At 47.1% G+C, this 26,980-nt stretch overlaps 1 protein-coding gene across 5 annotated transcripts; it reads left to right on the top strand.

Annotated features, from left to right (window-relative positions):
* The first annotated feature begins 783 nt into the window (after window positions 1-783).
* Window positions 784-25,401, top strand: Trib2 (tribbles pseudokinase 2). Of its 5 annotated transcripts, none has more exons than XM_060366069.1 (4): window positions 784-859; window positions 1,760-3,127; window positions 8,000-8,292; window positions 23,015-25,401. In XM_060366069.1, the coding sequence occupies exons 2-4, from the start codon at window positions 2,858-2,860 to the stop codon at window positions 23,481-23,483; spliced, it is 1,032 nt and encodes a 343-aa protein (XP_060222052.1). In that variant the 5' UTR covers window positions 784-859; window positions 1,760-2,857; the 3' UTR covers window positions 23,484-25,401. The 5 variants fall into 5 exon arrangements, with proteins under 5 accessions (XP_060222052.1, XP_060222051.1, XP_060222050.1 ...); XM_060366068.1 differs by lacking the exon at window positions 784-859 and adding an exon at window positions 894-1,034; XM_060366067.1 differs by lacking the exon at window positions 784-859 and adding an exon at window positions 1,423-1,566.
* The last annotated feature ends 1,579 nt before the right edge of the window (window positions 25,402-26,980 follow it).

Genomic DNA, 26,980 nt, shown 5'->3' with positions numbered 1-26,980 from the left:
TCTCTGAAGCTTTCTTATGAGGAAGTCTTGTGGTAGTCACCCTATAGAGGCCACAGGGAACGTTTCCTTATGGACCTTCTGTAGAGATTTCCTAGGACCCCACTCTTGAACTTGGCCAAGGCTACAGGGCCATGCACACCAGTCCGTGGTCATGGTGGCATCCTCAAGCGGTTATCCCCGTAAGGGACTGAGTCCCAGGCAGACTAATAGAGAGAAGGATGTGAGAAGTGTCAAGAGACAAGGGCCATTTTAATCATTTCAAATCTGTCCACGAGGGTGGTGGGCTGGACAGGCAAGGCCCTTTCACCTTTCTGAAACAACCCTCAGGGAATTCCTGATCACTAGAGCGACTATTGTCCCAGTTCAATATAACTATAGAGTTCTCTATTTCAAATTGTTACTGCGGAAGATTGTTATGGAGTGGCCTCCCTAGCAGAAAGAGGTGTCTTTTTCAGGTAAAAACACGACAGGACTCCGAGCAGCCTCGCCCCAGGCCTTGACCACTTCTCTTCTCTTTCTGTTTGCCCCTACTACATTGCTTCTCTTACCAGGATGCATTAAGTAAAGTCAAGAGGCTGAAGTCTGCCACCGCGGTCTGAACTTTCCCCGGGTCTACTCAAGCCAGTAGTCCGGAACCTTCCCAGGAAGTTAAGAATAAGCTTGGGGGTGGGGGTGAAAGTGCAGCGTTCAGTATTGAATATGTGCCTGGCCCACGTGCTGTGTTACGACTGGAGGAGCCCAGCTCCTTGGCTGGGAGCCAACATCACTCACTGGAGGTGCGGGTGCAGAGGTGCCTCTCCCTGAGCCTCCAAACAGACGTTGCCCTGAAGTCAAAAGATGCCGAAAGCACCCCAATCCGGTAACTGAGGAGGGGGGAGGGGCGGAGGGGGTAGTGACACCAGCTAAAAGCTCACAATGGACGTCTGTTGAAATGAGAAGAGCTGGAGAGGAAGAATGAAACTAATTCTAGAGACAGGGCTGCAGGGCAGCTGCGAGAATCATTCTTCAGAAACCGACGCGAGCTGCGGGCTCAGGTTAGCATCACAGCAGAGGGGCCTGGGACTCCGAGGATGCGTGGCTTTCTGCAGAAAGCCACAAGGAAGAGGATCTAAGTCGCAAAGTTGACCTGAGCCTGCAAGTGTTGGCGTGGCAGCCGTGGTAGACACACAGCCCGGCATCCCTAGCTCTGCAGCGCGCGCAGCAGGCCAGGAATGCCCAGAGCCCCGGACCGCGGAAGGATATAGAGCACTGTTTACCTCGCGCCTGGACCAGCCATCCAGGGGCGAGGCCCGCGCCACTGGCTAGGGTGCAGCAGGAGTGGCGGCAGTAGCCCTGGCCGCCGGCGGGCGCTGGGGAGCCGCGCGCACTGGCAGCAGCGCCGCTGATTGATGGGCTCCCGGCTCAATGACAAGGGCCGGGGCGCGGGTGGGGCGGGGCCGGCGAAGAGGGCGGGGCTCAGTGGAAATGTGTCGGTGACATTGAATGGGGAGATCGAGCGCGAGCGAGCGGGGCGCGCGCACACAGACGCGCACACACAGCCGGGCTCGCTCCGAGATCCCCGGCCACGTAAGTAACTATTAATACCGCTTCGCCCGGGGATGCGGGCGTGCTGAGCGCCGGGATTGGCCTAGGGCGCCGTGGCCATCCCCTTTAATTTTTAAATACTCAGTCCTCTCTTAGTTCTGGGTGGCAAGAAGAAAAATAATAATAAAAGAAGACAAGCCGTCGATTTTTTTTTTTTTTTAAATTTTTCCTCCAGAACAAACCTCGCCGTGCAATTCGGTCGCAAAGGCATCGGGAGACAAGAGTGGTTTGCAAATTCTTCCAAGGCTCAAGACCCCGTTGTGCAGCGGGAAAGGAACGCTCCCAGCTCCCACAGGACCCCCGGAAGCTCCCGCCGCTGGTCCCCCGGGTCGCCGCCCGCACTTCTTGCCTCTTTCGGAGGAGGATCTGGGACGTGAGCGGCGACCGCAAGAGCCAGTGCCGACCGCGCGGGCTCAGCCCTGGGCTTTGTGGCGGTACCTGTACCCGCTCCACACCGCTCAGCGAGTGCCCGTCCGCGCTCACCGCTCAGCTTCTGCAATCTTTTGTTGGCACCGCTGGCCGCCCCAAGTTAAATGCGCCTTTGCTATTTTGCTTTTTTTCCTGTCTATTTTTTTCTTTTCTTTTCTTTTCTTTTTTCTTTTTGAGAGCTCTTTGCGATTTTTTGGGAAAGCCTCAGACGCCATCTACAGTTAAGACTTAGGTAACTGCCCTCTCTAGCACCCCCTTCCACGCCCCCCACCCTTTCCACCCAAAAAAGGGGGGTGCAGCGCGGATTCTGGCTGCCGCGCGGCGTGAGCCGGCAGACCCGTGCTTATTTCCTTTTTCTTTTTGTTTGGTTTCTAACGCGTGGAGGGCGAGCCGGCGCCGCGCGCTCCCCGAAGACTGCTCAAACTCCACGCAGGGCTCCTCCGCCTGGTCTGCGGATCCTCAGCTGGGGATTCGCTCAGGAACCCGCCGCTGCAGCTCCGCACCCCAGAGGCACGCTCACTCGTCCAGATCCACGCTGCAAGCAGAAACCCACCGACCCCACAGAGCGGTTCTGTACCGCGCTGGCGGCTTCGGGGTAACAAAAGGACCCGAGCTGTCCGCAGAGCGCGCACCCCCGGGAGCGGGGCTCGCAGCCGGGGATCAACCCTGTGGCGCCCATCCGGGGAGTAGCTCCCAACTCTTCCTCCACGGAGCCCCAGTCGGGTCCCCTCCCCTCTTGATCCTTTCAAGTCGGTGGCACCCAGGCGCTTTCACCCGCGGCTCATCCATCTCTCCAGCCGGGTTTTTCGGTTTGTTTGTTTTGTCGTGTGCGATCCCCACACTCATGAACATACACAGGTCTACCCCTATCACAATAGCGAGATATGGGAGATCGCGGAACAAAACCCAGGATTTCGAAGAGCTGTCGTCTATAAGGTCCGCAGAGCCCAGCCAGAGTTTCAGCCCGAACCTCGGCTCTCCGAGCCCGCCTGAGACTCCGAACTTGTCGCATTGCGTTTCTTGCATCGGGAAATACTTACTGTTGGAGCCTCTGGAGGGAGACCACGTTTTCCGCGCTGTGCATCTGCACAGCGGAGAGGAGCTGGTGTGCAAGGTAACCAGCCGGCATTGCTTTTGCTTTTTGCCTTTTGCTTAAATAATAATAATAATAATCGCGGTCCTTTGCAAAGGGCCGGGACGAGGTGGGAGGTCTCGGAGCCCTCGAGTCCAGGGGCGGAAGATTTGCGGGATTTTTATGCCTGGCCTCGTTAAATGGGTTTATTTGTGTGTCTGTCCACACTCGACTAGTTGCGAAGTTTTCAGACCGATTCAGACAATGGGGCGGGCTGCCGCGGGGGCGTTTTGGGGAGAGCCGGGGAGGGAGGGCAGCGAGTCTGAGCCAGGGCACGGACACGCGTGCCCTGGGAGGCTTGTGGAGCTCTGGTGCACAGGACCGGTTCCCCTTGTTGGGGGGGGGGTGGATTTCTCTAAATCGAACCTCCTCCCCTCCCTGCGAGGACTAGGGAATCCCCGGTTGGTTTTCAGACGTCGCTTGCTTTTGTAGCCATTGTTCTTAGCAGCCTGCAGGTGTTAAACCTTTGTTCCAAAGGTGCCCTTTAAAAGAGACACAAAAGTGTCCCCTCTGGCTGAGCCCAAGGCTCTAGTGGGGGAAAAAAGGAGTTTTAAAGCCCCTTCTTCTCCCTGGAGCCTGGAAAAGAAGGTTGGGGTGGAAATGAACCCCTTGCGCACCTTTGGGTGAATAACGAATCCCTTGGGTCTTTTTGTCGAGGTTTCTTCACATCTTCAGACTCCCTAGCTTCACACCCCCAATGGCTGCACCCCCAACTCCACCTTTGCCCGTCCAGAGACTGCCCGGTGCTAATACTAAGAAGGGCACTTCAATTTCCTTTTTGTCTTTGACCCTGAACAGTGACTGGTTTGTGTCTCTGTTTGTCTGTGTGTCTTTGTGTACGATCACCAAGTACCAGACAAGGGGATTCAGGAAGGACAGTAACAAAATATTTGACTACAGTCCATTTCCTGCTGCAGTGGAGAACAGTGCTACCTCAGATTGAGGTAGATCAAGAAAACATTACCACTTAAATTTAGTTTTTTTTTTTCTCGTTTGTTTATTTCTTTATTTATTGAGGGGGAGTGGGATTTATGTACTGAACACATCTGTGCTACAAATAACGTATCACACTTTCCTCATTAATCAGTGGCTGCTTTGTGAAATCGCCTTATTTCCTGCTGAATTGGAGCGCTTCTTTGCAAAAAGCGGTGGGTGAGGATCTCCAGGCAGTTTTGAGATTATTTCCGAATTTAGAGGAAACCAAAGACTCTTTAAGCATTGCTCTTTGCGTGTACTAAGCATTGGGGATTTTGCATCTTTTCCCAGTTACTGTAATCAAGAGCAGCTATGCCCAGCTAAAGCATTAAATTCAGTAGGCAACTCAGAACCTGATTGGAGCCCTGCACACTGCACAATAGGACAGTCATCCTTTGAAATGAATGAATCTCACTGAGCTGTCATTCTCCTATGAAATATGCACCATCATCGGCAGTGAGCATTCCTCCTCCTTTGCTCAACTTCAGTACAGCATTTTAATATATCTCCCTCCCCCCAAAGGCTAGAGATTTTCAGTAAACAGAGTCTGTGGCCAAATTCTGCAGAGGCATCTTGCTATTCTCTCTTTGTTTGAAACCAGGGTTGTCTCTGGCCTCTATTCTTTCTCCTTTCAGATCCTTCAAGACATATTTCACTCTAGGCTGACCTGATAGTGTCATTTGCAGACTTGCTCCCTGGCCCCAAACTGTACTTAATCTGCTGGTTTAGTTATTGCAAAGATTGAATCAGCTCTTCACCAATGAGAGTGTGGCTGCAAGTGGATTTGAGTGCAGTATCATTGCTCTGTTTGACAGAGGTCATCCCTTCACAACTCTGAAGCTCTGTTCCCCTGCCTTCTGACCAGAGGTGATATGGGTGACTTCTGCATGCATAGCTGCGTGCAAGACTCTCCAGGAGGTTTTATGAGGGTGTTGCTGAGAACTGCCCCAACGTACAAACTGTGGGCTTTTTAGCTTGCTACAGGACTCTGAAACCTCCTCATTGAATCCTCCTCTTAGCGTGGTGCTCCTGTTTCCTAGCGTTATACTCATGCAAGAAAAAGTGCAAAAGCAGGTTAAACCAAAAGGCTGTGTTTACTGTGGAGGACTCATTGGAGTATTCTGTAGGGCACTCTTTGTGGGGGCAGGGAGAGCAGGGGAGCACTTCCAGGGGCACAAGCACAATTTCCCATCCTGATTGTTGTCTCCACGTGCCTACTTTAGTTAGCCAAAGTAGGGAAGGATCTTTAGGGGGTCTTCAGCTGTTTTCACAAAAATTCTACTACTAGCTACTAGCTACTGTGAAGAATGGCATAATTACTATCTTGGCAGAATGGACACTTTTTTCTTGTTCTTTTTTTATTATTATTCATGATTAATATGGCCCTGATCTTAGGGCCTTATCTGAACTGTCACATTATATAACCAAGACTCCCGATTAAACATTTAAAAGGAGCTGGCATCCAGGCTCATGGCTTGATTTTTGCACTTGAGGGTGATGGTTTAAATGCCAGTCCAAGCCTATAAATGACTGTTATAAATGACTAATAAAAGTTTGGCTCCTTCCTGTTTAGGAAAACGTAAGCAATTCTTTTCATTTTTCATTTTCTGTCCACCATTTTGCACTCTCCTACAAAGGGTATGGCCACACTGGGAAGCTGCCACGAATTTATTTGATGCCTTCATTTAATTCTCTGTCCATTCAGCTTTTCAGCCATCCTGTGGGATAGCAGGCTAACCATGCTGAGCAAAAGGTTATTTTATTTTATGTTTTTAAAGGCAACTGGAAACAGGAAGTACATTATAAATAATCAGAACTGTAGGCCCTAGCGACAGAACCCACAGCCTGATGCTTCAGAACAAATCATGCTTGTTACATAATGCAGCCTGTTGACATTAGCCACTGTGGTGTGTGTGTGTGTGTGTGTGTGTGTGTGTGCTCCTTGATGAAATTGCTGAGACTTCCTTGGTCCTGTGGCCTGCAGTCTGTTTGCTAAGGTTGATTCAAGCGTTTCAGATTCCTAATTGAGCAGGCCTCTGAGGTCACTGCTCTGAGGTCATCATTTGACAGTTTCAGGGTGTGATTTGTGGTCTCTGGGGAGGCTGAAGCATTCATTCTTAAATTCGAGGGTGTAGTGGCAACAGCTGTGCCACTTTCCTGAGATACCTCATTACCGGCTCATTCACAGCCTTGCTGTTGACTTTGCCTCCTCAGCCCCCGTTAGCACCAGCCCCTTTGAGGTGCTTATTGTCCCTGGTTGACTCACAGGTTTTTTTTTTTTGTTTTGTTTTGTTTTTTCTGCTCAGTTACTTAACTCCTGGATTTTTATATTGCAGCCTGTGTTCCTGAATGGGCTACAGAAGGCCCAGGAATTCCTCAGAAGGGTTCGAGGGTAACATATGACACTAGGCCTTGTCAGCAAAGAGAAGAGAGACAGAGATTTCTGGGTGGGATCAGGATCCACGGAAGGTTGTGGCATCTAGGTCAGAGTGTTTATTTTACAAAGAGGGAGGCTCTGTGTGCTCTTTATCCATCCTGTTTGGACGAATGGTGACCCAGCCAGAGCCATAACCATCCGAGGACAGGGGATGGTTTTCCTGCTTCTTTCCTACCACACTCCAAAGAATGATGATGCGGGTCTCACTTGGGACCAATTGACAGGAGCTCACTTCTACCACAGAAGATGGCTAGAGGTTTCTGCAAGGCCTTCTCTTAAAGTGAAACCCCACCCACCCACCCTCCCCATACCACTTCCACATAGCCTTCCCCTCTACCCACATTCTTCCCCTGAGCAAGGGAAACCCCATTCCAATCCTAGATATAGCTGAGTACGTAGAGGCTTTGAAATGAATGAAAAGCTCCCCTTTTCATCCTTCAAATCTTTCTGTTGTGTTCATTTCTCTTAAGTCCGTTCAGAAGGTATTGATGGTGCGTTTTTCTTTTTAAGCAACAGTGAGGTGGCATTTCACAGGCTAACTCTGATTCATAGAAAATCATTACATAATTGATTCATTGAGTTAGAACACTGTGGAGGGAGGCCATCCCGACTCCCTGTGGAGAAGGCCTCTGTGCTAGTCCTGGAGCTGCCACTGGGGGCGAGAGTTTAAGCTTGTTCTCTTGGCCTCAGTTTGCACATCTGTAAAACGAATTCATCACATAGAGAGAACTATGGAGGAAAGCCTGGATATATAATTAATTACTTGTTCATTCATGTATATTTTTGGTGCATTTTAAAAAAAGTAAACAAATGTTTGTCTTTGTCCTAGAGTCACTTAGTTTTTTTTTTTCTTTAAGTATTTTCTTGTATTCATTTTTTTCTATAAATATGTAGCTGTAGGGAAGAATAATAAAACTTAGGTTATAGCTCAGACAGTAAAGTGCTTACCATACAAGCATGAAAATCTGAGTTTGATCCCCAGTATCTACATTTAAAAAGCTAAATTTGGTGCTGCATGCTTGTGAGATGAGCTCTATAAGGCAAGGACAGGAGGGTCCCAAGGCTTCCAGGTCAGCTAGCCTCACCAAATTAGTAGGTTCAAGGCCAGTAGGGGACTCTGTCTCAAAAAAACAAGATAGGTAGTTTCCCAAGGAGCCATAACTGAGCTTGATCTCTGGATCTCTGGCCTGCATACACAGAGAATAATGAAATTTAGTATTTTTTTATTTCCTTCATTTTTTCCTAGACTCCACCATTACTGAATCAAGTTTCATTTATCCATTTCATGCCATTTAGGATTTGGAGGTTCAGAGGAGTGTGGAGGTCTAAGTTTCAGCCCCTGTTATGCCATGTCAAAACACAGGCCTGTGGGAGGCTTTCACATTCTGCAATTTGGGTCATAGGAGGCACCTCTGACTGGGGTATTGTCAATTCTGTTCTAGGTGTTTGAGATCAGCTGCTACCAGGAGTCCCTGGCCCCCTGCTTCTGCCTGTCTGCCCACAGCAACATCAACCAAATCACGGAAATCCTCCTGGGGGAGACCAAAGCTTATGTGTTCTTTGAGCGGAGCTATGGAGACATGCATTCCTTTGTCCGCACTTGCAAGAAGCTGAGGGAGGAAGAGGCAGCCCGACTGTTCTACCAGATTGCCTCAGCCGTGGCCCACTGCCATGATGGGGGGCTGGTGCTGCGTGACCTCAAGCTGCGAAAATTTATCTTCAAGGATGAAGAGAGGTGAGTGTGGTTCGGCCCATGCAGATGTTGGTGTGTGTGTGTGTGTGTGCTTTCATACAGTGTCTCCATCTGCATATGCAGAGAGCTTGTTCTGATGCCTGTTGTCCAGGTAAGGGTTAAGGCAAGGAGAACAAAGACAGACTATTGTGGTGTGCCAATCCACTTGGCAAATAAGGATCCATTACCCCTGTCCTGAAATGTTCACAGGCCAGGGGAGGGGGTGGTCTATGATCTGCTGAATGTGCGTGGTTTGTGTGACAAATTCCCGAGGCTGCACACCAGTGTGGCAGTTTCAAAGTCAACAAAGGCAAGTTAATGAAGGCTCCATGCCTTCAGAACGACGACCTAGAGGGCGTTGTCTATTGTTCTTTCACTCCCTCAATAGCTGTTTCCTATGCTTGTAGTAGGTGTGAACCACAGGCCTGGTAGTGTCAGAAATAGGTAGACACTGGACCTGTAAAACAGCTAGAGGTGAGTCCTGTGTGATATGGGACAGGGATTGTCAGTTCTAACTAGATCTTGAAGAACCAAGAAAGGTTTTAAGGAGAGAGAAGCCTACCCTCTGCGTGTGGGAGGAACTGGTTTGCCAGGGGAGGAAATGATGGTGTGAGCTCCCGAACCAGGGAGGCCGGGCTTCTCAAGAAACATCTGTTCAAGACAGGCATCTGGGCTTCATTCATGGATACACCATTAACTCATCAGGTTCCATTTAACCAACCTGGCCAGAGTCCAGCTTTCTCTTCACTTGTAAAATTTCCTGTTGAGACTGTATTTTTGTTTGTTTGTTTGTTTGTTTGTTTTGTTTTTCCTTAAAGGGACACGGGCAATGCGTTTAAAGTCATTATCCCTCACTTGTTCTTTGTGCCCCAAGGTGTGAGGTTCCACACACCTGAGTCCATGCCATCTTACGTCTTGACCTTGGTCATTCTGGACAGGGAAAGAGGACAGGAAATTCAAGGCTCTCAGCTAGGACCATCTGCTGACAATCTGATCCACTTCCTTCATCCCCTCACCCTGCTGACATTTCTTTGGTACTTTCTGTAAATCACACAGACCTTTCTGCTTTCTATTTCCTTTGACATCCAGCTCAGGGGGCTGTGATATTTTCACACTATTGTTTGCAGAAATCCATTGCCCCTTCCCCCATGAGCCAGATCTAGTGATTTGTGCTTTCTTAGTCTTTCTTTCTCTTTCTTTCTTTCTTTCTTTCTTTCTTTCTTTCTTTCTTTCTTTCTTTCTTTCTTTCTTTCTTTCCTTCCTTCTTTCCTTCCTTCCTTCCTTCTTTCCTTCCTTCCTTCCTTTCTTTTCTTTTGATCTATCTATCTATCTATCACCTATCTATATACCTACTTTTTTTGTTCTTCTCTATGGTTTGAACTAATTGGAGACTTAGTGTCTGGCAAGCACTTGGGGCTTAGCAAAGGAAAAGGGCCTGTCACTACTTAAGCCAAATGGAGTAATTTCATGGGTGTTTATAATCCAGCTGTGTATACAACATGCCGAAAGCTTCTGGGCTTTCTGAGCCTTAATGGTTGGTTTTTTTGCACATGGGGGTAGGGTGGGTGGGCACTAGCAGTTCTGGCAGCTAATGTCCTGGTTCTTGATTGCCATGACTTCATTTTCTTTAGACAATGCAAAGATGTAGGCTCTGCTAAGATAAGAATGTGGGTGATGCTTTCCTTTTTTCTTCTTCAGCTTAGGTACTCCAGCCATTGGGAGCAAGGCACAGGCACGTGGTCCTTATGCTTTTGTCTTTAATAATCTTTATAACCTTGGGTTGCCATCTCTCAACCTCATTTTCATCCTCCTTATGTTGTCATGGCTTTACCATGGTGGCTTTTCATTCTTTTTTAATTTTAACACACAAGTCTCTGCTTCTTTGAATGTTCTCATTTGGAAGATGAATATGGGTTGGCCAAAGATGTTCCCTTTCCTCTCTGTTCTCCTACAAATGTGAGAGCCAATGTTTACTGACCTCCTGCTATACAGCTGTAGGTCAGCTTATTTAATTCTATGTAAAGGTGGAAAGGGGAGGATTGTCGATTGTGTGTGTGTGTGTATGCATGTGTATGTGCGCAAATGTTTCAGCAAAGCAAACCCTCTTTGTACATTACAAGCAAACACTCCACCAATGAGCTATATCCCAGTACATGTACATCTTGCAGCCAATGGCTCTGAAAGCAGGAGAGTGAAGTGTCAGAGATAACAGCAAGAAAATGCAGAAGGTGGATGAGTTTCTCTAGGAAGACAACTGAGCTGTCAAGGACTCCATTCATTTTCCAGAGCACATGAGCCCTCAAACACTGTAGCCATATCCCATACAGTCTCCATGGTTAAGCATTAGACCTAGTCAGGCATCAGTGAGTATCAGGGTGTCACATCCCAGATCACACTCGCAGCAAATAAACATTTGTGAAGTGAGCCAAAAGAGTGCAGATATCCCCATGTTGCATAACACTAGAGCATGACCCATGGCGGCCTTTGTCTGATTTCTAACACTTTCTTCTTTGGTCCCATGGAAACAACTGTGAAGGACTACTTTGGCAGACTCCTCATTTACTTATTCAAACACAAATTTCTCTCTCTCTCTCTCTCTCTCTCTCTCTCTCTCTCTCTCTCCCACACACACACACACACATACACACACACATTCTTGCTTTGAGACAATTTTGCAATACAGTCATGGTACTTTGGAATCAGCATCCTCCTGCTTCAGCCACCGAATTATGTAGGTATGGGCCTCACACTTGACTCAACTTCCTCTTTCCTGATCTCAAGAGTAGTAGTAGGTAAAGCCTCCTGTGGCAGCATTGACTGAGCCCCACTTTTCTTGAACAAGAGCTGCCTTCTGTGCAGGCTTTAGACTGGAGACTACCTTTGACTGAGCCCACAGCCATTCATGAAGATTCTTAATGGAACTGTCCATGCTTTATAAACACAATGTCAATTAGATGACACCCAAGGTCGTGTGTGGACTCAAAGCTGGTGTACCTGCTACTGTTGTATTGGGATCATTGATAGTTCAGCTTCATCTGATTCCCTTTGTCTTTGATTTAGGTTCTAGATTCAGGTCCTGATTTCAAATCTTTCTTAATGCTTATAAACTCTTCAGGATTGACAGAATTTGTAGCTTCCCTGGAAAGTGGTTAGCATTCAGTGAGGTGACGCTGTGACTCGAATGCAGAGCGAGTGCTCATTATGTGGCAGCTGTACTTGAAGTCATTAGGGGGGAAAAAGTGTCTTTATGCGTGAACAATCCAGGAGACTCCTGGGCTCCTGAATGATGAAGTCATTCTCTTTAGCAGTCACAATAGTTCCTTCTAGTGTAAGGTTGATTCCACCCGGGCTGGGGGAGGGGGTGTTTCTGCATGGCAGAAGTGCCCTTCTGTGTTCTTTCTGAAGACCCACCCCCCACCAATGACTCTCATTTTGAAGAAATGAATCCCCAGCCTTCAGTGAACTTGCCTAGGGCACACTCTTTGCACCCTCAATCCTGCAGAACCCTGCATGCCCTCCTCCAGATCATAGAGGAAACAGAAAATTGACCTACATTGCCACAGGGGATCCCCAGTACCTCCTGGCCTTCCTTTTCCTGTGGTGTGTTGTGGGAGCTGCTTGATTAGCATATTGCTAGAGACCTTTTCAGTTTCAAAGACTGGCCTCAGCTTAGAAGTGAGCCAGAATGGCTGTCTGGGTTCCAGCCCCTGCTCTTGCACTTCTTCTTAAGAAATCTAGCCTTGACACAACCCCTCACCTGTATACTCAGACTGCCTCAACTATAAAATGGAACTAGAAATATTTTCCTCAAAAGAAAGGGGATTAATGTTGACCTTGGCTTTGTCCACATCTGCTTTCCCCTGCCCTTTTATATCTTTGCGCTAATAGGCTGCTTGGGAAAGTGGTGGGACACTTTGCGGCAATGACCTTTGCTCTGTTTTGTCCAGCTGGTTTCTTCTCCTGGGACAGGGCTGCTTGCCATCCCCAGGCTCCACCCCCTAGCCTCAGATCAGTGTTTACATCTCCTAGCCCAGAAACGTCCCATGTGAACTCAGAGACTTGCCTTCTTACATGCTACTGCTCTGGTTTAGAGATCGCTATCTCTTAAGGTGGCTGCTTTCATTTCATCTGCTGTGTGGAAGCCTCCGAAGGCACTGAGGCAGTCAGTGGCTGGGAGTGGGGGGTGGGTGGGCAGGGGAGGCTTTGTGTAGGAAATGCAGCTTGCACCTCCTTGTTGGGGAAAGCCTTCCTCCCTCCCCACAGTAGAGGTCAAGGCCGTCTCTCTGAGATGCTCTTCCTTTAGATCTTCAAGCTGCTCCTGCCTCCACTGAAGTTTCTATATCTAATAAAGAATTCAGGGCAGGCATCGGAGCCCCAGAGGCCAGGCTCAGCTTTTCTTTCACTAATAGCTATATATAGTTTTGCAACTTATAGGTACTCTATTTTAGGGAAGCTCTCTCTCTCTCTCTCTCTCTCTCTCTCTTTTCTCTCTCTCTCTCAGCTTTGATGAGACAAAGCTTCCAGGAAATGCTCATATTTAGGTAGACCAATTATATGTCCTTGTCCCTGTGCCAAATCTTAGGCAAAGTTGTCTTCCCATTTTACTCCTAACAAGCTCCCCAGGACAGCTAAGTGTCCTTTTCCCACACATGCTTTTGCCCATGTGGACACTCATCTTCTTTTTACTCTCACTCATGGTGTGTGTGTGTGTGTGTGTGTGTGTGTGTGCATAAATATTTATGTGGAGGTTAAAGGTCAACTTTGGGTGCTGCTTTTCAGGAGCCAAAAGCCAGGACCTGTCCATCTTGTTTTTTGAGAGAATGTCTCTCACTGGGACCTGTGGGTAACCAGTAGTCTAGGCTGACTCAAGAGTTATCCCAGGTCTCTGCCTCCACCTTTCCAGCACTGGAATTCCAAGTGCACCACACACTGAGGTTTTGACATGGAGTTACAAGCTTGCTCAGCAAACACTTCATGGGCTGAACTACCTCCTAGGCCCTTCCTACTCTGTTCTCATGGTCCGACCTGAATACTCCCTACTAAGATGTTGCTTTGCCCTGGCTCCTGCTGGACTGATGAGCTTCCTGGGGATAGAAGTAGCCTCTCATTCATGGCTCTCAGAACATGGTAGGCATTGCTATTTGTTGAATAAATGAGAATCTCCTTTTTTGGGTAAGAACAGCTCAGATTGGATTCTAATGACAGGATGAGAGAGACAAGGATAAATAGAAATGATTTGAATGTAGGTCATTGCCTAGAATGGAAGCCCAGAAACCTTATGGATCCCCATGGAGATACCTTTTCAAGGAGAGCTATTTTCAGAGTTGCACATCAAGTGAGAAATTAACCCCTTGCTGCCATCTTGGCCTTTTGGCATATGCTATTGGCATATGCTTTTGGCATATTCTATTGGAAGGCTTCTTTAAGACCTTGTTTTCAAAACACTGTAGTTTCATTTAAGAAGGGCTTTGCTCATCACTGTGAATTGGCCAGTCTTCCCAGGGCCCTTTCCCTAGAAGCAGCCTCACTCCTAGATATGAGTTTCTAGAATTTGTTGCTGAGCTCTTTCTCTTTACTAGTTAGACTTAGCCCATCAACTGATGGGAGAGTCCGAGACCCTAGCAAAGCAGGAAGTTGGCACAGTGGTAAGAAAGATTTAATTCTTCCACTTAGTCCTATGATCTCAGCTTGCTCTCTCATTTTTCATAAGGCTTGCTTTTATTTTTATTTGTGTCTCTGTGTGTGTGTGGGGGGTATGCACACGCGTGCTTGTCTGTGTATGTGTCTCTGTTTATATCTGTATGTGTGTTTTTGCCACATGTGTTTGGGTATCCATTGAGGCCAGTAGAGGGAGTTGGATCCCTGGAACTAGAGTTACGATGGTTGTGAGCTACCCAGTGTGTGGTAGAAATTGGACTGGGTCCTCTGCAAAAACAGTAAGTGCTCCAAACTTTTGAACCATCATTACTGAACCCTGAAACCCCTCCCCCACATACACACACACATTTCTTTCTTTCTTTCTTTTTTTTTGAGATAGGGTCTTGCTATGAAGCCTTGGCTTGCCTCAAACCTTCAATGATCTTTGTGCCTCTGTCTTCTTAGTGCTGAAGTTACAGGCATGCACCACTATGACTGCATAATGTCTTCTCTGTAATTAGTTATATATGTAAAGCCCCAGCACTGAGCCTATGGCATTGCCCACTCTTGAGGATATCATTGTCACCCCTGCTTCCAGCCGCTGTCTAATGGCATTGAACTTCATAACTCTAAAACCCGGAGATTCATTGGCTCATTCAAGGAATGCTTGTTAAACACAGTTATGTGCCAGACACTTCTAGATACTAGAAATTGTTGGGCCAAATGAAGCCAGTGTCTTGTTTTTATAGAACCCACATGGATCAGAATTCCCCTATCCTAACTACTGTGCTTAAATTAACTGATTTGTAATTAGTTACCATGTCTATTTATGTTTATAATTGTTTGTGTGTATATATGTGTGTGTACATGCATGAAAGTGCACACGTGTGGATGCTGCAGCACATGTATATGCTTTTCCCAGCAATTGTGGGGGTTTCTCTAGCCAATGAAAGAGTCCAATCTGTTTGATTGGACTGGGCTCCCGATAGAGCTCTTAAGCTTTAAGGATCCCAGATAAGAATGTTAGGGTTGGGGGAGGAAGGGCCTAGATCTTAAAATCATAGGTTATTGAAAGTATGTATTAAGTACTTCTTCCTCTGTACCCTTGCAGTGGTAGGTGTTGGTGAGGCAGGCATCGGTGTGAGAAAGCCCATGATGGGAAAGACCGTTCGATAAGTAGCTCACCATTCCAGCAGCAGGAGTGGAGAGGAAAGAGCCACCTATAAGAGGAAGTTGCTGCTGAGGAGTGTGTGTGTTTGGGGGCCGGGATGGGGGTGTTCATCTGGTGAAACAATAATGAGTCTGACAGGTGACTAGGGCCTTTGGTATATATATATATATAATCGCCTAATCTTGTCCTTGACCTGAAGCCAGAGAAGAGCCACTGGAACCAGATTCGAATGGTGGGAAGTGTATGAGGAGGACATAAACCAGGGATAGTGAGGGCGGAAGCTATATTCCCTACATCTGAAGCCTGTCCATACTAAAGCATAGAGTAAGACCAGACTTTGTGGTTCCCGGGGCTTGTTGGATATATGCTAAGCCATCTGTGGGGAATCCTTGGGTTTTGGGCCACCTGCCAGCTGAAGCATCTTCTTCTGGACCAGTGCACGGGCATATGCACCATCGAGGCTTAAGAGAGGAACTTTCTAGGTGGAGACCCAGCCTGAGCAGGAGAGCATCAACACCATGAAGCACCGCTCTCACAAGCCCTGACCCTGGAGAAGCTTTTCTGAGATGTGAACCAATGGACTGATCTGGGGTAGGACAGGTCCTTCAGGAGCCAGGTCTATAAGTGCAGGAAGCAAGTAGTGAATGGGGAACCCGTGTGGCTTTGTGTTCTGGCTCCAGTTTCCCTGTCTGTTGCCATGGTGACAAGAGTCATGAAGCCATGCCAGCTGCAAGCTGTGGCTTATGTGGGATCTTCCAGGCAGTCGAATGACACTCCAGGTGGAACGGCTTCCCCTGTGAGTCCAGTGGCCTTGGTGAGCCACAGGTGCGCCCACAATGCCAGAGGCTCCATTGCAGAGGGTGTGTTACTCAATCGCTTTCTCATCCCAGCCATGTCTTGAGAGGTCCCTTGTCTTTCTCAGCTGCCAGGGTCTCTCCAGTTGTCTTGTGCATCCAATATGTGCGAACAACCAATCCCCAGGCAGTGTGGTGGTACAAGATACTGTCGTTAGCTTCCCTGGCATTCACCCTCGTTTCGACATCTGTCCTGCACCATGGAGGATTTTCTTGACTAGGTGCCAACTGCTTCCCTGCTCACTTATGAAATATTCCAGACAGAAGAATCCCTGATACTGGCCCTGGAGCAAAAATGGCCCATAGCTGAGTGCTGGGGAGATCTGTATGTACATGAAACAAGATTAAATGAAGGATTGTTTAGTGCTGTGTAGCAGCCTGCCCATGTCTGATGGGACTGCAGAGTCTGAGCCATGATACCTGTAGTGCTGGATTTTTTTTTCCCATGCACCTTCTGTGACTCACTGTAGTTGGGCTTTTTCTTGCATAGTGAGCTTCATTGCTGAGGGTACACTTTCAGAAACAGAACAAGGCCAGCCTGCCTGCAGCTGACCTTTCCCTTTGGCTTTTAGTCTGCCTGGACCCTGGGGCTGAAAACCTTCTCTGACCTCTTCTGCTGCTCTGAATGATCTCCTGCCACCGGATTTCCTGTCCCTGTCAGGCCTACTTTGCTGAGCCCCACCCTGTTCCACCCTGTGCTCACTTCTTCCTGCCAGGAGCTCGGGTGAGGCTTAAGGGTTTCAAAACAAAACATGGTTTGCTGTGTTGGAGCTAGTTTTCTTTTCTTTTCTTTCTTTCTTTCTTTCTTTCTTTCTTTCTTTCTTTCTTTCTTTCTTTCTTTCTTTCTTCTTTCTTCTTTCTTTTTTCCTCTTCCTCCTCCTCCTCCTCCTTCTTCCTCTTCTTCTTCTTGCTATCATAGATTGGGGACTATATTAGAGAATAGATTTTTTTTGAATAACAACTCTGCTCTTATTGCCACGTAGCCTTGGACAAGTCTCCTCAGCTTTTGGTACTGTAGCCTTTTTCACCCAGTAAGTATGTGGGTCCACCCACCTCTACATCATGAGCTATATATGGCAATCAGTTAACACATGGGATGGGTGTGTATGTCAATAAATCTGGAACTGAATGAAGCAGTGTCTCCTTCTACTCAACATTGTGCCACTGAAAACCTCTTTAGCACTTTTACTCTTTGATCCAAGATGTACTTGGCGAAGGGAATGACATTAGAATCTTCCTGACATGCATTCACAGTCAGCTTTTTGCAGTTAGCTTGTATGAGCCTCAGCGTACTTGACTCTCTGTGCCTCAGTTTCCTTATTTGTTAGGAAGTATGAATAGCCTTTCATTTCTGTTATAAGACACAAGAAGGCAGGCTGTACAATCCCAGCATCTGGTAGTTCTAGTCTTCGATGGTGCATGGCTACTGCTGATTTTCATACCATTGCATTTCAGTTGTGAGGGTGTGCTACAGAAAGTGTTACAGCCTGACAGCTACAGAATAATCAGCAACATAGGAGCTAGGAAAGCCCTTTTTGTTCTAGTTATTCATTCATGTTCAATTGAAAGAGCCTGGGGTTACATTGCTAACTGAGCTTGGTAGTTGGAGGCTCTTTGAGATCTGCGCTGGGGATGGGTGAGGAGACTTGGCTTTTGAGGGTGGCTCCTGCTGCTTCACAGATGCTGGGAGCAGAATCCAATTCTGCTAGTCCTGGCTTCCTCGCCTGGCGCTGGGCTATGGTGATACAGGCCTGGCACTGGGCTGCCCATTATTGAATATGAAGGCTGCCTTCTTGCCAGCCATGTTCATCTGTGAGGTCAAAAGCAAGGCAGCTCATTGCCTTCCAGTGCCAGAGGTAGTCTGAAGCAAGCAAAGGGAGATGAGTTTCCCTGGACCAGTGAGGTCTTTCCTAGGCTCCTGCCTTACTTGAAGTTTATAGTTTTGTTTGTTTGTTTGTTTGTTTATCAGTCTCCACTGTCCTTGTCTCTTCCCCCAGCCCACCATGTCGCTTCATAAGTTTGTCTTCTTCATAAATCATCTCTGCTTCCTCCACTTCCACAGTACAGGATTTGGGAGTCAGGGATGAGCTGGGAACATAGTCGGCAAGAACAAACAAAGAACGAACAAGTGCAGGGTTCCCAGTGAAGGGCATAGGCACAGCCTCTCCGCTAGTCCCATCTGCCCATGCTTGCACTTACACTTGCTTCTCTGCCTGCCTGCAACACTAGGCTCTGGCACTGAGGATGGGAGCCGCAGTTTCACGATAGGATCCCCGTGTAGTTGCCATCATGTAATAGGCAGTTCTTCCACACTGGGCTCTCTGGGATATCCTGTCTTGAGTTACTTTCATTTAATCTTCAGCAAAACAGAGAGGACGGTGTTGCCTTACGTATCATGGACATATCCCTGGTGCCTAGTTTGGGAGCTCAAGCGGAGTGAGTGCTCCTGAACGTCTTTTAAATGCCTGAATGATTAGTGGGCTATTTGAATCACCAGGTCCACAGATGCTCTTGTTGATTTTTATGGAAATCGACTCCTTTGCCAGGGAAATTCATCATCTCCTCCCCCCTTCCAGACTGTTCAGGAGACTTCAGAAGCCTATTTATTCATGTCTGCTCCTATCTCTGCCTGTGAATGTACCTTCCCCATGCTCAGTCATGAGAAAAGAGGCTCCATTTCTGAGAGGAGACAGAGGGTCAGGCTTGGAGTCCCTGGGTAATTTCTGTGGTTGTACAACAGGACCTCAGGCACTGGGGTTGAAGCCCAAGCCTCCTGTCTCACTTCCCTCATGTCCCAGCACATGGAGAACATTCTAGAAGATCAGTGTTTGAAGAGAGAATCCAGACCACTTGCCTCAACCCTTGTTAGGAGTGATATAAACAAGCCAAGGATGTTTCCGGAAGGAGCGAGGTCTGGGGCTGCATTTCTTCTCCATCCTGTCTCCAGGATACTCTTTCCCTCTCCCATGTCCTGCCTTGGATGCTAATGCTAGGGAAGGAAGTAAAAGCTGGCTATGTCCACTTGCATGGAGCCTCCCTCAATCCATGGTTCTGAGTGTCAGTGGCTGAATCAGCTCATTGGGAAGAGTGAGCAGCCAGGCCCCATATGCCTTGCCTGGTGTTTGACTGACTTAGCCTAGGGTCCTAGGGCTTCTGGTTCACACGCACAGAAAAATCATATACCCAGCTTACTAGCTTATGTCATAATGTAAAGGAAACAGATGACTTATGACAGCTCGGTACCTAGTATTTTTTAAAGAATAAACTTGAGTTTGAAGCTGACTCCATTATATGCTTTGTTATCTGGGTTGCCCTGGTTCCTGGGATAGCTCATTGGCTTCAGCATATGAAATAGCCAGGAAGCTCTAGTTCCTTCCCAGTGTACCCCCAGTCCCTCCCCACTGCATCCTCAGACCTTGCCTAACACAGCCCTTGACACTAAAACAGTGGCTCCCAAGCTTCTTAATGCTGCCCCCATTTAATACAGCTCCTCATGTTGTGGTGACCTCCAACTGTAAAGTTAATCTTCATTACTACTTTATAATTTGTAATTTTGCTACTGCTATGAATTATAATGTAAATATTTTCAGAGATAGAAGTTTTCCAAAGGAGTTGTGACCTACAGGTTAAGAACTGCTGTTAAATGGAAGGAGGGTGAAGCTCCCTGTAGATTGGCCAGGAGCATCCCCCATCAGCAGCAGGCGAGTGGTTTTAGTAATTTTATTCTGATTCATTAAGCATCGGCACAGTTTCTGAGATCTTGTTTTGAGGTTGGGGAGAGAAAGAGTAACTTCACTTGGGAGAATGTTAATGGACAAGGTGGTGGCCCTGGCTACAGTCTGAAGCTCTAATTATGGGGCCACACACAGGTCTCCATGATGAGGGCTCAGGGTGCTTTGAATGCTGGGGCTAGGAGTCAAAGAATCAGAATGTACAGTTGCAATGTGCAAGAGATAAAGAGAGACCAGACTGGAGACTTGAAGATTTGGCTCAGCATAAAGTGCGGAGTTGAGAGGCTGTGTCCTGACAAGGTGGAGCCAGAGGTCCATTCCCTGAAACCCTGTTCACTTCCTCCCTCCCCCAACACATTCCTGGCTTATAGGCCTGTCCTGATTTCTGCATAATTCGAGTTAGATAGGAGAACTGGGCCTACTGTTCCTTTACAGCAGAGCTGAAACTCCCATAGTTAACACCTGCTTGTCTGTGTCATTCATATGAGCCACTTGGCACCAGTAGTGGTTCGAGGCATGCAAGCCGCAGCAGCAACAGATAGTAGATTTTTCCTCCATGTCCAAAGTGACTCTGTTTTGCTTCCACAAGCTCCTGGCAGTGAGGAAGTCAGGGGTCATCCCAAAGGACCACTGAGTGATTTATGGGTTCTGAATAGCAAACCATGTAGATAGAATGAGCAGCTCCTCGGAGGCTGCTGGGAGCTGCTGGGCTGCTTTGTGTGGGGGTACACAGGTGAGGCCCACTTCATGTCACTCATTTAAGCAGAGACATGCTTACAGTGAACTGTACATCAGCATCAGTGGAAGTACATTCTAAGCAGGGGACATTGAAGACAGATATCCAGTGAGACTGAATGAGACATTGCCTTTGAGGCAAGGAGAAGAGTGTGCAAACAACACAGACAGAATATGCTTGGAGGATGGGTATACAAGCGTGGGATCAATCAGCAGCCAGGAAAAGGACACTGACCTCCCTGTGGATGACCTGAGACACTCCTAGAGGGATGTGTAGTGAGAGCCCTGCCCCAACCTGAGCCTCTGTCTCCAAAACTTAAACTTTTCCTCCTGAACTGGCAACCATTCGTACATTGGTATAAATTACTTCTAAAGCTATAGTTCATAGCTACAGAAACTACTGTGCAAGCCAAGGAAGCTAGGGGTAGAGTCCCCCTCCCCAAGGAAAGAGCCAGGAAAGCTCTTTAAGGATGAGGTAGGGTGGAGGAGCTATGGAGAGGAGACCTTGTGTCTATGACTCAAAATCTCCTCCCTCCCTCTGAGTTCATAGGCTCCTCTCTGGGCATTTTGAACATCTGGTGAGACCAGTGTGTAGGTCACTGCCACCTGTCACCTCCTATTAGGAGAAGTAAGCTGGAGAGAGAAAGATTTGTTTTTAATCAGTTCAATTCCAGATTAACACTGCTAGAGACTTCTTAGTTTTGTAGGCCATGAGTTACAGGAGCATTCGAAACCATGCGTGTGGTGGGGTTGTTCTAGAGGATAACTGAGCAAATGGCAGAGGAAAATACATGTTGCTGTGTATTATGGAATGGTAGGCCTGGCACAGGGAAGGCGTTGTGTGGATGGATGCATGATGATTGGAGGACATTGTAAGAATGAACTAAATAAATGCTCAAAAATGGTTATGAAGGTGAATTTTATGTAGTATCAAATTTACTACATTAAAATTAAAAAAAAATCAGTTGGGTGCAGTGGCACACACCTGTAATCCCAGCACTCAAACAGGCAGAGGCAGGTGGTCTCTGTTGAGTTTGAGGTCAGCCTGGTCTGCAAAGTGAGTCCAGGACAGCCAAGGCTACACAGAGAAACCCTGTCTCAAATAAATGAATAAATAAATACCAACCAAACAACAACAGAAATACACTCCTTGCCTTTTCCAGTGCTCCTCTTTAAAGCTGAGGAACATGGAGGCTGAGTGACTAGCTGAAGCCTCAGAGCTGGTGAGAGATGAAGCCTGGCTTAGAGTCCACACTCCTGCAGATCACCCTGTCTAGGAAAGCAATCACTGCTTGATTTTTGGAATCCCTAACACATGCATAGCGCATAGGAGATCCTAGAAGCAAACCATCTTTTGTCATCCCCTCATCTATAGAGAACTCCCAGCAGCTTCAGCTCACCTTGAAAGGGTTGAGCCCCGAAAGCACAGAGAGGAAGATGGCCTTGGACCACAGGCTGTGAGTGATGACCAAGGTGGCCTCCTATAGTCTCCTCACTTTCAGTTACTCATTTGAGCTTCCTGCCTTTTGCTCTCAAGTAGGGTGGAGGCCTGGATATGTGCACCTGTAGATGTGATTCTGTAGGCCTTTCAAGTGTTCCTGAGTCCCAGCTCCAGCTCCAACTGTCCTTAGCTACCTTGTTAGCAGTACTCCAGGAGTGTGGTGGGAACCACACACTCAAAGGGCAGTGCTCTGCTCTGGCTGAAAGATGAAAGAAGGGGTTTCATTTCAAACACAGGGCAGCAGTATGTTTGCCAGTGTCATGAAGTTCCAACTTGCTGTGTAGCTGAGGTTGACCTTGAACTCCTGGTCTTCATTCCTTTGCCTCCCAAGAGCTGTGATTACAGGGGTGTACCACCATGCCTGGCTGCAGTGTGTTTTGCATTAATATGACTGATAAAAGAAGTCATCTTATTTACCAGGTTTTTTTTTAAACTGTGTTTGTCTTTATCTCACACTCAGTGATGACACCATGGAGGCTGGTCATGTTAATGGTATAAGTTAGGGGTTAGAGCCTCAGAATTTCATATGCATTTCTCCACCTCTTCCAGCACATCTAGGGCTTGCACATTTGTATGGGTAAGTTCATGAGTCCCTGAAGAGCTGGTGGAGTGGGGGGTGGGGTGGGATAAATAGTCTGGAAAGTCTCTTGGGGTCACACTGCTTTTGTCATACCTATGAATCAGGCACGCAGTCACATGTGAGTCACACACCTATAATTAGTGATAGCTGCCAGGTAAAGGACCCCAGGGTTTTGGAGTGCGACAGGTAGGTCAAGTGAAAATCTGAAAATAAAGATAGGCTTTTCATGGAGTAGGTGGTAGAGACCACTTGTACAAAAATTGTTTGCAACTCTGCCTGTGTCCTAAAGAGAAGCCAGGGGTACAGCTAAAGAACTAGAAGGTAAACCAACCAAAAGGCTTCAAGGAACTTGCTCAACCCCCCAGCCTTAATCTTCTATCCCATGAGTAACATCCTGCTGGTTACTTGAGTGAGTAGATGGTTAGATGAATGAACAAACAGCAGCATCCGGGATACACTGCTGAATGGATGTCTCCCTCATCCTTAGGATCTCCTGCCTTTCTCTCTTTTCTATAGGACTCGTGTCAAGCTGGAGAGTTTGGAAGACGCTTACATTCTCCGGGGTGATGATGACTCCCTCTCTGACAAGCATGGCTGCCCAGCGTACGTCAGCCCAGAGATCTTGAACACCAGTGGCAGTTACTCGGGCAAGGCAGCGGACGTGTGGAGCCTGGGGGTGATGCTGTACACCATGTTGGTTGGGCGTTACCCTTTCCATGACATTGAGCCCAGTTCCCTCTTCAGTAAGATCCGCAGGGGCCAGTTCAACATTCCAGAGACTCTGTCGCCCAAGGCCAAGTGCCTCATCCGAAGCATCCTGCGTCGGGAGCCCTCAGAGCGGCTGACCTCGCAGGAAATTCTGGACCATCCTTGGTTTTCTACAGATTTTAGCGTCTCGAATTCGGGATTTGGTGCTAAAGAGGCGTGTGATCAGCTGGTGCCAGACGTCAACATGGAGGAGAACTTGGACCCTTTCTTTAACTGAGCTCTAGGCCCACAGACACTTAGCAGGTACCAGGAGCAAGAGAGGGCCCCAGAAAGGAGTTCTGGGACACAGGTGGCCTGGCTGGGAAGCAAGACGGACACTCGTATTTATACATTTCTTGGTTCAGAGGAGGAATACATTCTAGGAACTGACTGAACACGTAGCATGGGAACAAGACGTGTGAGATGGGGGTTGGGTTCAGTTGGATTCAGATGGACGGGAGCCTCTCCCCTAAGCTTTTCTTCCCTGGGGCAGCCTGAGAGTCCCCCTTACCAGTCAGTAGGAATACTTGGTCTACCCCGCTTTTCATTTTGTTTAGAAATAGTTACAGATCTCGATAGAATTGAAACTTTTCTGCCTCAAACACATACCTTGGCATTGCACTGTTAGCATTTAACTTCTTGTTATGATTCAGGGAAGGGACAATGATCAAAGATTTTTTTTTTTGAACAGGCAACCACCTACGTAATAATTAATAGGATTCACCTAAAAAAATAATAATTCGGTGCGCACAGACTGACCTGAAACCCGGGTGCTAAACTAAAAGAAAACAAAAGTTCCAGTTGTCGTCTCTCATTTACACTTTTCAACTCATTTCTTCTAAATAAGTGATTTCCTATTCTGGTTAGGAAGTGGTATATTAATGCTTTACTCCCTGAGGCGGGAGGCAGTGGGAAATCTGTTCTATAACAGACATCTCTGTTTTGTATCAGTTGGTTTTTGTAACAGGAAATTACTAGAAGCCAAACTTCCAGATGTATTATCACAGTCCAGGGGAAGAAGAAAGGAAAAGAGAACAATCCAACTCCTTTCTGGTTCTTTGTTCTTTTGAAGGAAAAGGCTCACACCCCAGACATTGCTCTCTGCTCCGAATAACAGTGAGGTGGGTCTCAGAGGGCAGGCGCCTCCTGGAGTCAGATCTTTTTGATGATGCTGATCTCAACGTTTTGTTTTTGCTTTATGGGAAACTAGTAAAATGAGACAGGTTGTCCCATGTGTATAAAATACAGGGCAGCTATTTCCTTTTCTTTTCGAAGAATGATCCTTTGGGCTTGGAAAGGCCCTCAGGTTGAACAGAAAGAGTGAATGGGCAATAAGCTGGTAGCCAGGATGGTATACATACAAACAGCTCTCTGTCCCAATACGCACCTTTGTATTTTCAAGAACTCTTGTATTTATTAAGGAAAATGTCACATTGTGATGTATTAAGCCAGTACTTCAATTACGGGTCGACGGGATGACATGTTACATGCTGTAGTTAACATTTATAATTTTGTTCCCCTGTTTGAGTATTTCTGTCCCCGGAATAACCTTTTATTTGGCTTATTTTCTAGATAGCCTCATTTGATTTCAAGTGGCAAAATGTTTTCCTTTTGTACTCTGGCTTTTCTATTGCTGTATGATACAGAACTCTTTTTGGCCTAAATATTTGTGTTCCCAGTACCTCAGTCGTTTGGGTTTTACTGCCTGCATATGTTTTTGTGAAATGGTCCTGTTCTTGGGTAGGTAACACGTGGACTCTAGTATGTAAATGTTACTTGAATCTGTGCTTCACTCTCGTATGTGGCATGTGTGTGCGGACTCTTCAATGCTTCACGCCTACTCCACTGGAGCCCCTGTCCCCAGGAGGGCAGCTTCCCCGTTCATAATCAGGAGACAAAGCTGCCGTGGATTTCCCCTTGATTCTATTTTGATAATGGAAGATTCAGAGAGAGGGTTTTTACACTCGGAAGATGGTGCTGTGGCAAGAAGGACCTTATCTCTGCCCTCTCCCCTGTTTTTGAAGTACTGGGTGGGAGGAGAGATTGTTAACATGCATGGTGGGGACGAACGGCCTCTGGTGCTTTGTCCTGTATTTGGTTTTAATGTTTTTGTCCTAATCTCTTCAATCAATAAAATTGTGCGTATTTAACTAAAAGTCTGGGGTCTAGAAGAGGATTTTCTTTCTGACATTGTGTTTGTGGCCATCACGTGCCAAGCAAGACATCCATAATTTCCCCTGGTATGCATCTTTCCAGTCAAACCAGGATTCATCAGAGCTAGCTACCTCATTGAATTGGGACCGTCCAATCTAGATGTGGCAGCTCACAGTTATCCACCATATCACTCCTGGGAACAATAAATTATGCTCCTCTTATAGTTGTGTGTTTTTTTTCAGACAGGCAAGTAAGCGTGTCAAGGATGAAAGGACCCGTAGGTGTTAGATATGGGACCGCTGTGCCACAATCTGTTTAGTCTCAAGCCCTTTGACTGCCTGTGATGCCAGAGCAGAGGTACTCAGGGAGTGCAACAGTCACCCCAGAATTACCTGGGCTACCCTACAACTCAATACCTTTTCCCATGTGACTGTCTGGGGAACGCTATGCCTTGTAGTACTCAATTTGAAATATCCAAGAAGACCCAATTTCTAGAAACTGATATCTGCCCAATTACCCTTCTCTAAGATGCATGGGTTGCCAGGGCTAAATAAGGTTTCCAGGTAACCATCCATTGACTACCTTGTTCAGAACACCACAACATCTGCTAGGAGGGTCTCATTCCTGACCCAAGACATCCCATAAACACCTTCAGTTCATTAGAGAGAGCCACCAGATAGAGTGAGAAAAAAAAAGATGTGGTGGGGTTGGAGTACACATAAATCATGGACATATGCTTTCTGTGCTGGGACCCTACCTGTTCAGGTCCTTCAGGAGGAATTTTGGGAGGAGAGGCACCTGGAAAAAAGATTTGAGATAAGGGGATAAGAGAAGCAGCAGCAGCAGCAGCAATATGCAGACGGAAGCCTGTGGGGAGTCTTAAGACCCTTATTTGAGTTGTCACCATTAATGTCATCTGGCTGTAGAGCACTTCAGTGTCCTCCCAAAGATGGACTTATGATACACAGGGGGACATAGCTGAATCAGAGACTTTCAAGCCAATGGGACTTGTTTTTCTAACTTCATGTTGCTTTAATTGAAAGACAATCATTCCTGTGTCCTCAACACCTGGCCAGCAGCTGGCCCAGAGTCTAACACCACTGGAGGAATGAAGACACCTAGTAACTGCTCATGGATGTGTGATTTGTGCCACATAACTTAAGCTGCCATGTTTTCTTCCAATCCCAGGACTCTAAGATTCACTTCATTAGAAGACAACCGGGAAGCCCTGGCAGGGCCACACAGAGGCTGATCCGATTCTGATGCTCCCTCGCTGCCTGTGATTAAGCAGAAATGGGCCTATTGCCCAATGAATGCGTGTCTGAATGGTGTTGTATCAGATCTTTGCCTATATGGCTGCTGGAGATGCTCAGATCTCTGGAACATACCCTGAACCTCTATAAATTGAACGTCCTCCTCTATGGAAGCTTAGACTCAGCAAGATCCTGTCTCTCTCTCTCTCTTTCTCTCTCTCTCTCTCTCTCACACACACACAAACACATGAAGACTTGGGCAGCAGAAAGCTTTTATTCAAACACCTTTGGCTATGACACCTATTGATATATGATGCATCCCATTGGG

The sequence above is a fragment of the Meriones unguiculatus genome, chromosome 1 (genome assembly GCF_030254825.1).
Source record: "Meriones unguiculatus strain TT.TT164.6M chromosome 1, Bangor_MerUng_6.1, whole genome shotgun sequence".
NCBI lineage: Eukaryota > Metazoa > Chordata > Mammalia > Rodentia > Muridae > Meriones > Meriones unguiculatus.
Note: the sequence above shows the minus strand (reverse complement) of the source record. Positions and strands in the feature narration are given on the sequence as shown.